At 33.6% G+C, this 17,245-nt stretch overlaps 1 protein-coding gene across 5 annotated transcripts in view; it reads right to left on the minus strand.

The window, feature by feature from the left end:
- The window catches only part of cv-c (RhoGTPase activating protein), a 334,600-nt gene that overhangs the window by 66,561 nt on the left and 250,794 nt on the right, over positions 1–17,245 (minus strand). For 4 of the 5 annotated variants that reach the window (XM_028172057.2, XM_089728608.1, XM_089728609.1 and 1 more), the window contains one exon: positions 8,753–8,824. In XM_028172057.2, the coding sequence (XP_028027858.2) occupies positions 8,753–8,824 (72 nt within the window). Of the gene's footprint in view, positions 1–1,461; positions 2,296–8,752; positions 8,825–17,245 lie in introns of those variants that run through there. The other variant, XM_089728611.1, reaches the window with a different exon arrangement.

Genomic DNA, 17,245 nt, shown 5'->3' on the forward strand with positions numbered 1-17,245 from the left:
GTAGAAGTCCAGAGAAGGTTTGAAAGGTAGATAAATATCAAAATTCTTTTTGTTTGTTTTAAGTTTATTTTATACAAAAGATTAGGTCTTTTATTTATCGATTGAGGCACTACGAAGTCTGCCGGGTCAGCTAGTAGACATTAAAAAATAAGTATACATGCTGTAGCTAACGCACACATGTATAAATATATATTATTATGTATACAAAATAACATCATTTATAATTTACGTTTTACGTGAAGCACTCGTAATTTTACGGCATCTAAAATCGACGCTTATAAATTTAGAATACGGCGATGATTGCGATAATATTTTCGTGTTTTTACGATGAAAACCTCATATTTCTAGCTACCAGGAAATTTTACAGAATGCAAAATATGAGTATTGAGCGTCGGTAAATATAAGGAGATTGTACTGTGCCTTTTCGTAATGTGCTAAACGAGTTTACGGCCCGTCGAGTGCTAAGTGGTTGGCAGGGCCCATGGACATCACAACACGAATGCCGTCATCTCAAAACATAAAGAACTAAAAGTCAATTGCGCTGTAAAATAGTTGTCTCATCTTTCAAGTAATTTCTAAAAAAAAAAAACACGACTGAAAGAAGACATGCGTTTATCCACAGTGCGTTTCCAGAGAACTTTTTTGCCACGTACCATCCGGCTTTGGAATGAGCTCCGCTCCACGGCGTTTCCCGAGCGCTATGACCTGTCCTTCAAACGAAGCTTGTGGAGAGTACTCAACGGTAGGCAGCGGCTTGACTCTGCCCCTGGCATTGCTGAAGTCCATGGGTGACGGTAACCACTCACCATCAGGTTGGCCGTATGCTCGTCTGCCTACAAGAGCAATAGAAAAAAAAACATAATTGTACGTACTAATACTACCATAAAATACGTGAAACCATTTGTAATTTTATTCTGAATAAATATTTCGAACTGTCCTAACCATGAGTTCCGATGTACCTACACTTCAAACAACAAGAGCCTTGAGTTTACGCCCCGATAGTAAAAATAGTACTGAATGCACTAGTACTGTGAATTCTAATTCACGTCACTTACATATAATAATACAATGCTACCTGTTATTAACATGGTTATTGCTATAAAATAATGAAACTCGTAATCGTAAAACAGTAAACTACTTATATTGTCCTCCAATAATAAATGTTGATTTTATTATTATTAAACCAACTAATTACTTATGTGGTACAACTAGTTTATAAACAATTATGAGTTTATTAGAAAGAAAATAGATGATTTATCATCCTAATGTAGAAAAAATATTTTAGATTTCTTTAAATAAATATTTAAAAAACACAATGGAATGTCGAGACCCCGTGAAATATACAAAAACACTACAAACGAAGACGTTCAAGAGTATTTTTCGCAAAAAAAAATATGTCAACGATTACATATGCAAGTCACTTAAAAATGGCCCAAATAAATACATTTCATTGTTACTAACCAAACACCGACCTGTAGTTTCTCGTCAAACACACTTATTAAATAAAGGCACTTAAAAAAATACACCATCACGAAATAGATCTGCCCATTTCACGTAACGCGCGAACACTGGATACCGTTTCTGAACGATTAATACAAAAAAATATTTTTTGACGAATGCCTTTCGGTTGTCAAGGATACCGACCCCCTACCGCCCTTAAATATTTACCAAACTGCACTTTACTCATTGTTTTCCACGGTGAAACCTTAGAGCCATGTTAGTAAGGGTCGTTTTGCAATACCTTACTTTCAAGTAGGGTAACAATAAATTTGCCTTAGGAACTAAACACGTCGTACGTCACTTTTATCATGGGTTTTCGCATTTAGAGTCAGAATATAAGAATTAAATAAATGTTCAAAAGAAATGTTTACCTGTTGAGATAAGACTAATCGGTTACACTTTGTTTGGTCACGTTATGACGTTTGTTTGGTCACGTTTTACTTTTGAAATGACAATGGACACTTTCGATGTGAGTTTTATTGGATAGTTAAAAGAGATCGTATGTATTATTGTCATATTTGTCGGTTTGTTGATGTCTTATATCAGTATTAAGATATTAAAAGATTAAGAAATTATGCTTTTCTTTTACAAGTTACGTTAGCTTTGATAGTGAACGTAATTTTGATTACTAACTAAGCCATTTCTTGATTTTTGTAAAGATTGTGGTAGCCGATAAACATTTGTGGACGAACAGATAAGAACAAAACAAATAAATACCATTTTCTCGTCTGTTCGACAATCGATTTAATTTTTTGTTTGTTTAATATCTGTTGACGAAGTTTTAGTTTTTATCAATGTATATTGGTTGGAAAATAGTGAATTTACGTTTTAAAAATGTAAAAAACAAAATATATTAAAGAAACGAATATAAGTTTTGGAGTGTCCAATCTCCAATAGTCCAATCTAGATCGTTCGAATACCAATAATATTAATTAAACGAATTGGCACCAACGAATCAGTCTTCGTTGATATTGTTTTGATTCAAAGATTTTTTCATATCAAATTTTTCGATGCGCTTAATAACTTTAAAAAAAGTTATTATTGCTCTATTCTAAATTACCAATATTTTGATAAGCTGATGCGTGTCTGAGATTCTGTTAAGGCTCTTTCAAGGCAGTTCAATGCTGAGGAAACAAGTTTTGGGGGTGTTTAGTAACCCATTCAGTAAATACACGGTTTTGTAACTACATACTTGTTCAAAGAGTTTTTCTGATGGTGCTCTGCTTAGTTTTAGTTGGTGTACTCGTAGATGGCGATTTCTATTCGCTAGTGACCAGATTCTCCATACCGAGAATTTCAATACAGCCAGAGAAGATCTTGAATGTTTCCGTAAGATTTCCTCTCGATCTATGTTTCTCAACAGATATTTATAATGCGGTTGCTATGTATACTTGGGCATCTCTAGAAGGACAAAAGTATTTTATATAGTTTCCATTGTCACTAAGCTTACCTATTTCGCTTTCACGACATTTATTGGTTTCTAAAAACGTTCCAAAAAGCCAGTTTTGTGGCTAAATATTATAAGTACTTGGAATAGTGCTGCTATCTTTTCATCTACCTTTTAATTTGTAAGAACCTTTCAGAATTCGTTAGTGTTGACTTCGAAGATGTTTGAACAATACTTCAAAAATATTGGTGCAATAATTTCTGCAATAAATATCTGTTTTACAATTCCAGTTTGAATGTGTATGTAGTAACCTATAAGTTGTGACCAGAACACAGTTTTGTATACAAAATTAAAGCCGTTAACAGAGAAAATGTTAAATTTACGTGTACGGTGCAGTTTTTTTTAATTAAAAAGTGACAGAAGTTTATATAATATGAGATTAACTGAGATTTTAAATATACTAGCACTATTTTACGACAAAAAGAGCGTATAGTGTATATACGTTAGCACGAATATGCATCTTATCTATTTTGCCGTAAAGCAGTCTTTTGTAGTCGTTTGAAGAGACAACTTTTCTTTAATACAATTAAGACTCCGACCTAAAGCCCCAACATTTGTAACTGATTAACTAAATGGGCTGTATCTTCGTCTCTGTATTTGCTTATAAAATAATTGAACCATATAATTTATTTTAATGTTCATACACTCTCAGATAACATAAAGTCAACAAGAAACTGAATGACATTGATATTTTAATAAGAATAAAAAAAATAACAATACCAGATTAAAATGTTAAAAGTAATTGTCTTTCTGGTTTACGTAATTGAATGTTGTTTTAAGCAGGAATTAAGATCGCCCTTTGAAAAACAACAAAACGAATTGTTGTATAATGTATGACGTAAATTATTATTCAGAACTGGTTTTTCTATACGCCATATTGTTATTGTGTACATTTTATGCTTGTAATAAGGGCTAATACTGAAGGTGTTCCGACATGTACCAGATTATTTATATCTATATATTAATACGTGAAGCAAAAACTTTGTATCCCTTTTTACGAAAATTGCGCGGACTGAGGAGTATTAATATATATGGAGTATGAACTTATAGAGAATATAGAGAAGAAGTGCACAATGCCAATTTTTTTTTTAATAATGCATAAAATATACATTATATCAATAAAGAATACATTACACACACTACATACCACGTATTTGACGCCTGTGGTCAAATTGAAATAGATTAAATATTGTTTGTCTTCATTAATATTTTTTATGGAGTAGCCTCGGCGAAATTTGTGATTATAGAAGTATAAAATACAATCATAATAGTGTACAAACTTACAATTCCAATTAATTATAGTCGAATTTCGACTACTGCGGGTCCTCTAGTCTGGAATAATTTGTATGATTATTATGAATATCTTACTACACGTCGGGTAGATGAGCTAAAATCCTCCTTGTAATTGTATGATAGTATAAATTTATAACTATCTACTGATAAGATCCTAATGTATGTTTATATTCATTTCATTCTTAGTCATAAAATATTTTGAACTGTTTTTAATTTTATTTTTAATCTTATCTTATATCGGTTGAACGTATAATAGGAGAGTTTACGTTACAATTTAAGAAGTGCGCAAACAAAAAAACAACTCCTCCAAGATTCTGTTTGGAAAAAAACATTTTATGCGCCCGAACATTAGGATTGTTTTTGTTTACCAAAATATGACAATAAAATATTTTAGTGCACTTGAAAATAAACTTTAATTACAAGCAATAGAGGGCATTACTATATATCAATTCTTGAATGCTTGGCTTGGTCCTCCTAGTTGCATTAAAGGATAATTTACTTGATATTGTCATCGTTTTGGTGACGATGTAGTAACGTGGATAGTACTTGCATTTTAAATAGTTAATTTTATTACAAAGTATCTTATATCTTGTATATCCAAGTAATTAAATGGTTTTCTTATTGGTCATTCGAAGGGTAGGTTTTAAGAATAGTGAAAAAATAGTATTTTTAATAATTTCTTCGGTGTTTGTAATCAAAACGACTTATTAATATGTAAACGGTCTAATCTACGGTTTTTTACTGTCAGACACATATTCGAACCAATACGCTAAAGCTTAGAAACTTCAAAGAGCCCATTTTCATGCATTCTTAGCTTAATTCTTTCTAGTCGCTCCATTGTTAATCTGATAACTCCAAACTGAAAACCCAGTATTTTATGTTCAACGAATTATTTTTATGACTCCAGATTATGTGGTTCGTGCTATCATCAGAGGGCTATGAGCGGCTTTTGTATTACTTAATAGAGCAACTATTTTATCTTATGATTCTTTTTTCTTATCTTATAATCACTTATCTAGCTGGAAAGATAATCTTAGATACTCCAAACCTTCAAGATCTTTTGTGTCAACCCCACGTTCTATGATCTTTTAAAGTTCATTTATATTTTACGTAAAATAACAACAACTTAAAGAACTAATGAAGAAATAATAAAAAAAACGCTTTATAAAAAATACCTTTAACTTTATTTGCACCAGATAGGTATTCAGGGCTTCTTTAGTCAGCTTTCGGAGACATCGTGAACCCTGATGGCTCTGTATTGTTTTGTTGAAAAGTTTCAAATCGATAAGACTTGTATGTACTATATCTATATATATAAAAATGAAACCCGTTTTCCGTTGTCACGACATAACATGAAAACGGCTTGACCGATTTGGCTAATTTTGGTCTTGAATTATTTGTGGAAGTCCAGAGAAGGTTTAAAAGGTATAAACATATGAAAATTCTCGGAATTAAATAAAAATAACAATTTTGTTTTCCCTTTGACGTGTCTGCCGTCCGACGGATTCCTTTTGTTTGTTTTAAGTTTATTCTATATAAAAGTTTAGGTCTTTTATTTATCGATTGAGGCACTACGAAGTCTGCCGGGTCAGCTAGTATGTATATATAAACTAAGCTAGGTATTAGAATGTTACTTACAATGCATTGAAGTTTGAAATTTTAAATTCTTAAAAATCGATTGACATTATCTAAATTTTAAAACTGTACAGGAACTTTAAAACGTTCTGTTAACAAACAATTTTGAATATTTTATGTTAAAAACTTGCCCCATAAAGGAGCTTCTATATTAACGCTTGCCGCGTCTAATAAACATTCAGAATAGAGGTCAATTGAAAGGGATTTAAGATCTCTACAGCTCTGTCTCGTCATACAAACAGGATGTTTTAAAATAGAGATCCGAATATTTATGATAAAAATTACTTTTACTCGGTTCTACAAAACGTAACACCGCATTTTTAAATTTATAACCGTTCCTTTTTAAATATTATTCTAATATCGAACGGGGTGTTTTATTATTGGAATGCTAAAGCGATAGCTTCTGTAACAATAATTATGAGTTTGCTCTTTACAATAATTACAATTAAAGCGCAAAAAGGCGTCAGTACAGCGAGATGTATCATCTATGCGATTATAAATACGAATACGTTGTTATCAAGCTCCAATTTGTACTAGTGTGAGTTCATTTATCTCAAAACAATATTTTAAATAATGACTTATTTATTCTATTCTGACAATAATTTATTCTAATGACACTATGATCTTAATATGATACACTTACGTTTCTAAATTAATTTTAAATTGTTTTTTTTATATTTTTATGAAGTTCTATTTTTAAATTATTTCTCAAATGTGTGGTCGACATAAATACCGCCACCCACCTTGAGAAATGAGTTCTAAGGACTCAGTTTTTACTAAGTACTATTCGTGGCCTGCGGTGTAGCACGTCCGGTGAATTCGTATCGAGCGATGCGATAGTGCCGGTGTTCGAATCCCGCATACAGGTAACATTTTTTTGTTATGAAAAATGCACTTAACTAATGTTCACGCACGACTTCCACGATGAAGGAATAACAATGTCTAATGCAAAATCATACCCGCAAAAATTATAATTAGCGTAATTACTGGTGGTAGGGTATCTTGTCATTCTACACGGGTATGCGCCACCACCCTGCCTATTTCTGGCGTGAAGCTGTAATGTGTTTCAGTTTGAAAGATGAGGTAGCAATTGTACTGTAAAAAAACCGTTTGACTTAGAATTTATGCCACAAGGTAGTTGGCGGTTTTTACGTTGTTGAAGTCTATGGGCTCCGATAACCATTTAACACCTGGTGGGCCGAGAGCTCCTTCACCTAACGTAATAATGAAAAAGGCAACGATACTATTATATGATATTTAATGGTAGGCAGCGGCTTGGCTCTGCCCCTGGCATTGCTGACGTCCATGAGCGACGGTGACCACTTACCATCAGGTGGGCCGTATGCTCGTATGCCTACAATGGCAATAAAAAAAAAAACACACACACACACACCCTGTATTTGGAACGAAACCTATCACAATCGTAGATAAATCCCGCTGTATACTTTCGGATGTGGAACAGACTGGGGTAAGTATGATTAATGGATTCGTTGGGTTAGGTCAGGGAGGCTTGTATTGCTGCCCTGAATCGCTTATGGTTCCTGATAATCTTTATGGGGGTCTGCAGGATGATGCAGTTGCTTCCAGGATTTATTGCGATTTGCGGATGAAAAACATTTTTTTTTTCCGGGTATTTCTTATCTATATATATTAATACGTGAAGCAAAAACTTTGTACCACCCCCTTTTACGAAAATTGCGCGGACGGAGGAGTATGATGTTTCCCACACTATAGAGAATAAAGAGAAGGAGTGCAGAACGCTAATATTTTTTTAAAATTATACATTAATAATACATTAAATCAATAAAAAAAATAACACTAGTAAGTTTCTAGTAAAAATGTAACGAATGTATAATTGTAACTAAAAGTTTGTCAGTTTATGTCATTTAAACAATCATAAATAATACAATTTTTATTTTACAAAATAGACAACCGCCTATAAGAAAATTACATTATCATTAATGTAATCCAAGTCAATTTAAAAGGATAACTCGAAAACTATTACTCGTATACGCTATCATATACTCCGTTCCAATTACGAAGTCCCATTTGACAGATGTCATTACTATGTTATTGTGTGTGTGAATTAATTGCATAATGATTTAGATTGATTGTGTATTTTTTGAATGATTACGACCATGAACAAAAAATGATTATTTTTTCAAATTATGCGAAACGTGAAGGGTTACGTTCTAAGAAGTGCCAAAAGGGACTTCGTAATCGGAAAAGAGTATAGTTTTAAATTTTGATAAACCACCACGTGAGAAGCACCGCTTTACAAATTATCTTATACCTTTAAACGAGCAATTCTTGTATATTAATATAATATCTGTATATAATCTGAATCTTGGAAACGGCTCCAACGATTTTCATAAAATTTAGTATACAGGGGATTTCGGGGGTGATAAATCGATCTAGCTACGATTTATTTTCAGAAAATGTTGTTTTATTTGTGTTTTCAATAATCAATCTTCCCGACATCTATTGGCAAATAATAATACTATTTTTCTTAATTGAGGGAAACTAACCTCTTTAAAGACACAACAAGATGGCCTTATCAAAAAAAAACCGAGCAAAGCTTGGTCATAATCTAGTAAAAGATAATCCGTCAAATTCATCTCGTGTTCAGTATTGTTCGAAATGTTAATAATGTACATTCACTTAAATTTGTGAGGTGTGTTTTATTTGGCTTCCTTTGAAACCCCTTATTTATTAAAATATTGTTTGGAAGAATCGTCCACTTAGAAAAAAATTCTCAGGTATCAACTCAAATTAAAATACAGTAGAATTGGAAAAGCTAGCATTTTTTTTTTAAAAGTCGGTTAATAATAAATTGTTTTAAAAATTGAAGTGATGAATCCGCAAAATAAAACTCACCTTCGTACATCTGTGCATACTGCGGGAAACCGGCCGCTCTTAGCCATTTGCAAGCCTCGGCTGCTTCGATCTCTGTAACAATGTTAATATATATAGATTAGGTTATTGTTTCCAATAAATTTGGCTTTTTTAATTTTTTTATTCGATCTCTGTAACAATTTAAATGACATTAGGTAATTGTTTCCAATTTTTCAGTTTTCCAATTCCCAGTTTTTATTTTATTTTTTTAGGTTAGGTTATGCCGCTACCTTCTACCTTGAGATATGAGTTCTAAGCTCTCAATTTTTTACAGTACAACGGCTGCTCCACTCTTCAAACCGAAACGCATTATTTCTTCACGGCAGAAACAGGCAGGGTGATGATACCTACCCGTGCGGACTCACAAGGCGTTCTACCACCAGTAGTTCGAAGTATTATTTAAAATAAAATAAATACTATTATAAAAGTGAAAGTGAGTTTGTTTGGTTTCTTATAGTTTCGCATTTTGTCTTGACCGATCACTATGAATTTTTTCTATATACCCGTTGTCACGGATATCAAAACGACGTGGCATGCCTTTGACCCACATAAAAAATATTTGTTATAATTTCTTTCCTATACGAGTATTAGTTAGCTTGCCTGTGTAAGTTATTAATTGATAAACATTTATCAATACCTTTTTCTAGATTCTATTTTTAATCTTATTTTAATCTTTTCTTAATTTCTTCCATTATAGTAAATAAATAAATAAAACTAAAATTATTCAAATTTCATTTCAATTATGATTAATTTAATCAGAGTAATACATGATACCTTTAGAACGATAATTTATTAATTTTGCGGACTGCGAAGTTAAATTTTCTTTAAAATGTAGCCTCGTAATTACATGTAAAATAATGTTATACTTAAACATGTACTTACATTTATTAACAAAAATACAAAACGCTGCTAGTTTTTAAATTGAGAACTTCTAAAATAGTAAAATCGTTCCATTGTCGATGAATGTGTTAAAAGGACATACATTGAATACAAATAACCCAATACAGATAAATTAAAATAAATAAAATGTTCTTATTAAAATTCCACGCAATCAATACAAACAAGCGAATGCTTCAACAAACAATAGGCTTAAAATAAAGCTTTCTCTAATAAATATTAATGTCCGACCAATGTTATAGATCTCTGAATTCGTAAAACTGCCACTAGGAATTAGTAAAGTATCGAATAACAAGAGATCTATTTATATTGGCTGTGTTGGTAGCCTCTTATCCGTGTCGCAACGTAGGAAATGTACAGTATTGAAAGATATAAATCCTTATTGGACGACTGCAATGGCGCCTACTTTTTTTTCGTGTTCGTAATTTAAATTGTCGATTTGAATTTAAAAAACAAATGTGAAGTGACTACCGTATTACCTTGAAATGTTTATTTATGAGTGTCGTAATGTAATTGTTGCTTTACGAACAGTGTTTAATTTTAAATTGCTAAGTCAAAAATCACTTTATTAGGGCGATTTCTTAAATCATAGAAGTTAAATAATTTCTCTCTCATAGTTATTATTGTTCTGAGAAATAGCCATCAGACTTTTATTTAATACATGAGTCTTTTTCCTCAAGTCTCAAGGAAAACGTAAGCATTCACGTAATAGAGCCTATGTTACCTACTTAGCCTCTATTGAAGCCGATTGGACTACACAGATGGATATCAGAGGCAATATAGATGTCGATCTTTTTTTTTTAGATATTATATTTGTCATACCGTTCTTTAGTTTATGACGTAACCTCGTTGAGGGCCAAAGGGCTAATCAGTACTATTGTGGTTCGGACGTCAACAAATGTCTAAATAATGAGAAAACAGATACTCGGAGATTACGCGTATTTATTTACCGAACAAAAGGGGCATTAACAAGATTTCTCAACTTTATAAGTACAAAGTAAGTAGGTATTCCTTGTATACCTATCGATTAGAAGCATAAGAGGGCATTGTGAAAATATACATAATAGTGATTCTAAGCTGTGCGAGTACCAACAAATCCAACAAGACATATTTCAAGCAATTTCGTCAAGAATGAAATTTACAAACAAACATTATAATTGTTCAAAGAACAGTACGACCTTATGAAAACATTACGATTTAAATTTGGAAACGGTTTCAGTATTTGAAAACCATTTTGGAAATAGTTTCTAAAATTTTTGTCAAGTACCTAATTGAATAATTACTGGAAATATTTTTTAATTAATTATGATTTATAATGTTAATTGGTAATGCTGGCTACTAAGGTGTTGATTGTGTATCGCGCTACGCAAATTTAGCTAGCATTATTTTGTTAATAATAAACAGCATTAACGAAAAAATGCTAACGATCACACTTATAAGTACACTATCTGGCCCGGCAAACGTTGTTTTTAAAAATTATTTCTAGGAAAGATAAATAACCTAGATACCGACTGCAGCGCCGTCTGCCGGGCTGATTTGTAAATCTAAACCATTCTCGAATCCACCTGAAGTCACACAGAGAATTTCATTAAAATCGGTCCAGCCGCTTAGGAAGAGTTCAGTGACAAACACACGCACAGAAGAAATATGTATGTATATAAAGATAATTTAATTTTATTAATGCATATTGTATTTCAACTAGATCGAATTTTATGTTTACTATTACATTTTATTACCATTTAGCGTAAATTGTATTTAAAATGTAATGGATCTAATCCGAAAAATTTAGACGTATGACTTCTTAACGAGAGATCTAGATGAAATAATTGGGTTTTGGATTGCGCTCTAAGCAACGTGTTTCTTTGAGAAAACGGCACAAAAGGACAATACTCATTTTGTGGCCACCAGATGCTACATCCTCGACCCAGATCAGGTAGCAACGAATGGCCACAATCGCCTACTTATGTTCTTCAAAGACCCTCGTGATCCACTTAGGTAGGCTGTGAGCTCGTCCACCCATCTAAGCAATAAAAAAAAGTGAATATGGACATGTAACAAGTCGTAAGGACTCTAAGTAGTTGTGAAATCAAAGTAAGTGTTTACGATTGATTGAACATTTCGAATGGATAGGCGAACTAAGCCGCGTCTTTATTAAGCTCGCCTTCTGTACATACCAATTAAATTGTGTCTTTTGCATTAGTGTTTGTATTAGTAATGAGATATCTATAATTGCCAAAATCCAGGGATTCGTAACTTTGTTTCAATGTTTCTTTTGTTTCTACCCACATTGATTCGAAAATTGAAATTGTGATAAGACTTCTATTTTGGTTCATTCATTTATCATTCATTAAATTAATTTATTCGTAGCTACGAAATAAAATAATAACATTACTAGTAACATTAGGATGCAATTATTTTTATAGCGCCAAATAAATCGTGAACTGGCCGTAATAGGCAATCAGCTGAGCGCGAATATGGTTCGTCAATAATTTCGACTACGTTCTGACCTAGTTATACGTATATGTGTCGGGACGATGATCACACACAATCGAAGCAGTTCATTTATGTAGCTAATGAAATCTGTAAATACGTTGAAACGCGTTGAGTGTGCCGAGACGTTGCAGACGAGTTTACTATTCAACAACTCTACGTGTACTGTAAAAATTATTTGTTGACATTAAAAAAAACCAAAGAGGATGATAGTAGTGTAAGTTTGGTTGTAAAATAACTATAGTATAAATTTATCATGTTGAAATTAGACAATTGTCGGATTGCAAAATGGCACTGTTAGTGGAAGCAATGTCAGTAGTAGAGACGAGACTATAAAAAAAGGCGGTAGTCGGAAAAAACTAGAGAGAAGGCGGTGTATTCTATAGTAAGCACATACCAAAAAGTTGTAAAGTGGAGTTAACAATAAATGAGTACAGAATCAAATGAACTAGAATGCAGAACTGCAATCTGTGTGTTGTTTTCCGACTGTTGGAAGCGGAGTTCTACAGTAGAAGAATAGTGAAAGTCGATTGGATATTTTTTATCATATGGTGTCTAAAATAGCATCAACCCTTTTTTCTTGGGTGTCATTAAAGGAGATTCAGGATTTCATCAGAGAATACGATTATACGTGGGAAGGTCGATAGTTTTTCTAGTTTTTTCACACTGGGACACACTAGCTTTGTTTAAAGAAAGATTAATGAAAATGTCAGTCATCGGTTTTTATTATGATGTCACGAGCGGTTTTTTCGAAATAAAGATTTTAATTTTAAAATCCTTTAGATTTCGCCCTACAATCCTACACGTATGTATGAATGTTATAGTATAACAATCAAAAACTGGTGGTAGGACGTCTTGTGAGTCCGTGTAGGTAGGTACCACCACCCTGCCTATTTCTGTCGTGAAGCAGTAATGAGTTTCGATTTTGAAGGGAGATGCAGCCGTTGTAACTATACTGAGACCTTAGAACTGATATCTCAAGGTAGGTGGCGCATTTACGTCGTAGATGTCTATGGGCTCCAGTAACCACTTCAAATCAGGTGGGCTGTAAGCTGGTTTGCGTTGCGTTGCGTCGTTTGCGTTGCGTCTTGTCTGAGGGGTCGGTTGTCACTTTAATTGGACTCAGATAGTCCTGTGGTAGGTGCATTAGTAGATGTAAAATAGGAGCATCGTATTTGAGAAAAAAAAAAAAAAAAGTGGTCTTCATATTATTATACAGACACACACACACCCACACAGTACACACACATAGACATAACGTATAAAGCCGTGCATATTATAATATCATAATGATAGTATACATTTTACACTCTTCTACACATTACAAAATTATCAACCAGTGTTAAAATTAAATGAAATGAAATATCATTTGTTCATTTCATCAATATCGTTTGTAAAAACAACTAGCAAATAATTGGATTAAAATTTACTTGATATTTTGAATTACTTTCGCGAAATTCGATGTGAACGGAAATTATTTATCTAAGAAAAAATAGAGCCTATCAACCGCCAACTAAAGTTTATTTTTCTGTGCAGTATTTAAAAATCCAATATGTTTTATCTAAATTTAATAAAATTCTATAGATAATAATAATAATAAAAAAAAACACGCAAAGGATTTAGTCACCATTACATGTTAACCATTTGTTGTTGGTGTTTGAATGAATTTGTTGGCTCTCGTGTTATGTGAAAAGATTTATGGTGCGCGATAGCCTTAGTGTGCTTTGTTTTCGAAGTGTGTGGTCATAGTGATAAGGAATACACAAAATCCATTAATAGTACTTACAGCGCTGTAATTTGACTTTATTTATTTGAATATTTTGTAAGCGAAACACAAATGAGAGTCCCAAGTGGTAATTCAGTCTGGATGTTTGCATGGGTTTATCTGCCAGTCTATACCAGTCTATATCTGCCGCAAAGCACTTTCGTTTGCCAGTTTTTAGGCTAGGAAAATCGTCACACAACATAATTGGGAATTCCGTCTCATGTGTCAAGGTCTGTGTCGGTATTTACTGTTGATGTCTCCGGACCTCAGTTACCGCTGACCACTAAGCCATAAATAGTTAGTCTACATATTTTTCTTTTTTGTTTTTTTTTCGAGTTATGATAGTCCATGTGAGTTTTTTTTAATTGCTTAGGTAGATGGATGAGCTCACGGCCCACCTGGTGTTAAGTGGTTACCGGAGCCCATAGACATCTACAATAGAGATATGAGTCTAAGTTCTCAGTATAGTTACAACGGCTGACCCACCCTTCGAACCGAAACGCATTACTGCGTCATGGCAGAAATAGGCAGGGTGGTGGTACCTACCCGTGTACACTCACAAGATGTACTACCACCGATAAAAATGTGAATGTGAATTTTGAGCGATTCCATTGTGATTTGTATGTATTATATATTAGTTGTTGGTACGTCAGGTAAAGTTTTTCCGGCATGAACGTGCAACAGGTATCATTGGTGAGATGTCGCGTCGTGAAAATTAAGACCAGCTAAATTTAGAACACACAGTGATTTTCCAATTTTCTATTTCAGCGAATGAAAATAAATTTACATGATTTTTTAATAACAAAGCCGTTTCTATGGCAGCCTCTCGGGCTATAATAAACTTGTGATACTACCAAATGTTCCCGGAACATTCGCGATTACTCCAGTATCTTAAAATAATAATCTAATAATCTTTATAAGTATAAGATTATACTTTCCACGAGTTTTCACATTTAAATTTTTCTACAGACTTCATACAATTTTACTCAGATTAAATAAATGTTACGATATAATAATGTTATCAGAACAATAATGTTATAGATAGTGTGACCATGAGAAATAGATTGAAATCTAGGATTTTATATTTATTTGTGTTTTTTTTTATAATATATAAAAATAAAATAAAAAAAAATGTTTATAATAGGAAGTCTGACGGTATCGATGGTGACAGAGAAAATAAAGAGTTGTAACGGACGTGACGTCAGCTGCCATGCCCTACCACCAGCCATGCCGCCAAGCCATGTTGACAAGCCCCCTTCCGCCACTGCCACTAGCCAAAGCCAACAAAGGGGGGATAGTGTTAATAAAACAAGCCATGCCAGCCATTTCTACCTGCTTTTTCTGCTTTCTTGCACAAATAAAAGAACTTGTTGTTACGCTGCTGGTTTTTTTTGTCACATCATTTGCAACAAAGTGGAAGTTTGTCGCGGTATGGGCATGTGATGCGTAGAGAGGATGATGGAGGAACCACAAATACCCTAGGCATAAAAGAAGAGGGAAATACGGAGGGGGCATGCTAAAAAGACTTGGTTTGACCTTGTGAAGGGGATATGCGAAAGAAGAGTGTGAGTGAGTTATGACGTATAATAGGCCAGAATGGAAAAGAAGTCATAACACGCTAACCCCACATAGCGGGATAAAGACAAGAAGAAGAAACAGAAGATATGTATCAACTCACTTAGGCAGAGACATTAAATTTCCTATACCGTTTTCTAAGTATCATATTATTTTGTCGGTTATTAATAATGCGGTTTAAGGTCTCTTAAATTGCTCGTCTACGAAGGTAACGAGCGGTCAACCGAACGTTTTTCTTTGTTCGACGAAACAGTAATTACTTTCGACAATTAGACGAACAGATAACGAGTACGCCATTTGTGTTACTGTGGTGTTTTAATTGACGTCAAGTGAAACTTTCCAATTTAGAACATAATCATTATTGTATCTATATATTAATACGTGAAGCAAAAACTTTGTATCCCTTTTAGACGAAAATTGCGCGGACGGAGAAGTATGAAATTTTCCACACTTATAGAGAATATAGAGAGGAAGTGCACAATGCTAATATTTTTTTTAAATAATGCGTAAAATATACATTAAATCAATAAAGAAAACATTACACACACTACATACCATGTATTTGACGCACACACGCATGCATACCATTTATTGTCAAGCTTTTGTTCTTAACGTCTGTTGTCGAATTGAGATTAAATATTGTTTGTCTTTGTTAATATTTTTATAGTGTAGTCTTGGTGAAATTTGTGATTATAGAAGTATAAAATACAATCATAATAGTGTACAAACTTGCAATTCCAATTAATTATAGTCGAATTTCGACTACTGCGGGACCTCTAGTTCTTATGAATTCGTGTAAATTAAGAACGTTTTTGTTTTGTTGTTATTTTTGAAGGACACGTGGTATTCGATGTTTGCCTGAATTTTATTAAAGTGTCAATGCGATTTTAGGATTTACGTATGGACCTGAATGGTGGGTGACGAAAGTAAAACTTGAAAAAGGAGTGCATGCAGCAGAGATGCGAATGTTGAGATGAATTTGTGGAGTGACAAGAATGGACAAGATAAATAATGAGTATATCACAAGAAATATGAAAGTAGCCCCAATAGTCAATAAACTAAAGAGCGGACGGTTAGCGTGGTATGGACATGTTATGCGTAGAGAGAAGATGCATGGTATGGTTTTACTGGTGGTAGGACCTCTTGTGAGTCCGCGCGGGTAGGTACCACCGCCTTGCCTATTTCTGCCGTGAAGCAGTAATGCGTTTCGGCTTGAAGGGTGCGGCAGCCGTTGTAACTATACTGAGATCTTAGAACTTATATCTCAAGGTGAGTGGCGAATGTACGTTGTAGATGTCTATAGCCTCCAGTAACAACTTAACACCAGGTGGGCTGTGAGCTCGTCCATCCATCTAAGCAATAAAAAAAGAAATGTGACTAGGAGATGTATGAAAATGGTAGTACAAGGTAGAGGGGGAAAAGGTCGACCGAAAAACTCATGGATGGAGTGTGTGAATGACGATATGAGAGAGAGAGGAGTGAGAGTTGAGATGACGGCTGATAGAAGAGAATGGAAGAGAAAAAATAACTGTGCCGACCACACCTAGTGAGATAAGGTGGAAAACAGATGAATGCGATTTTATTATTTAATAGCGTTAAGAACTGATTGGAAGAAGAGTAGATGCAGCTATGGCTTCCTTTAGTCGTTGCTTCCTATAATTCGTCCGTAGGAAGCACATCTTCAATTATCTTCTACTTATTTAATTATTTATATATGGTTTTTCAAAAAAATGTTGGTCGCAAATCCA

The sequence above is a fragment of the Bombyx mandarina genome, chromosome 07 (genome assembly GCF_030267445.1).
Source record: "Bombyx mandarina strain Sakado chromosome 07, ASM3026744v2".
In the NCBI taxonomy this organism is placed as follows: domain Eukaryota; kingdom Metazoa; phylum Arthropoda; class Insecta; order Lepidoptera; family Bombycidae; genus Bombyx; species Bombyx mandarina.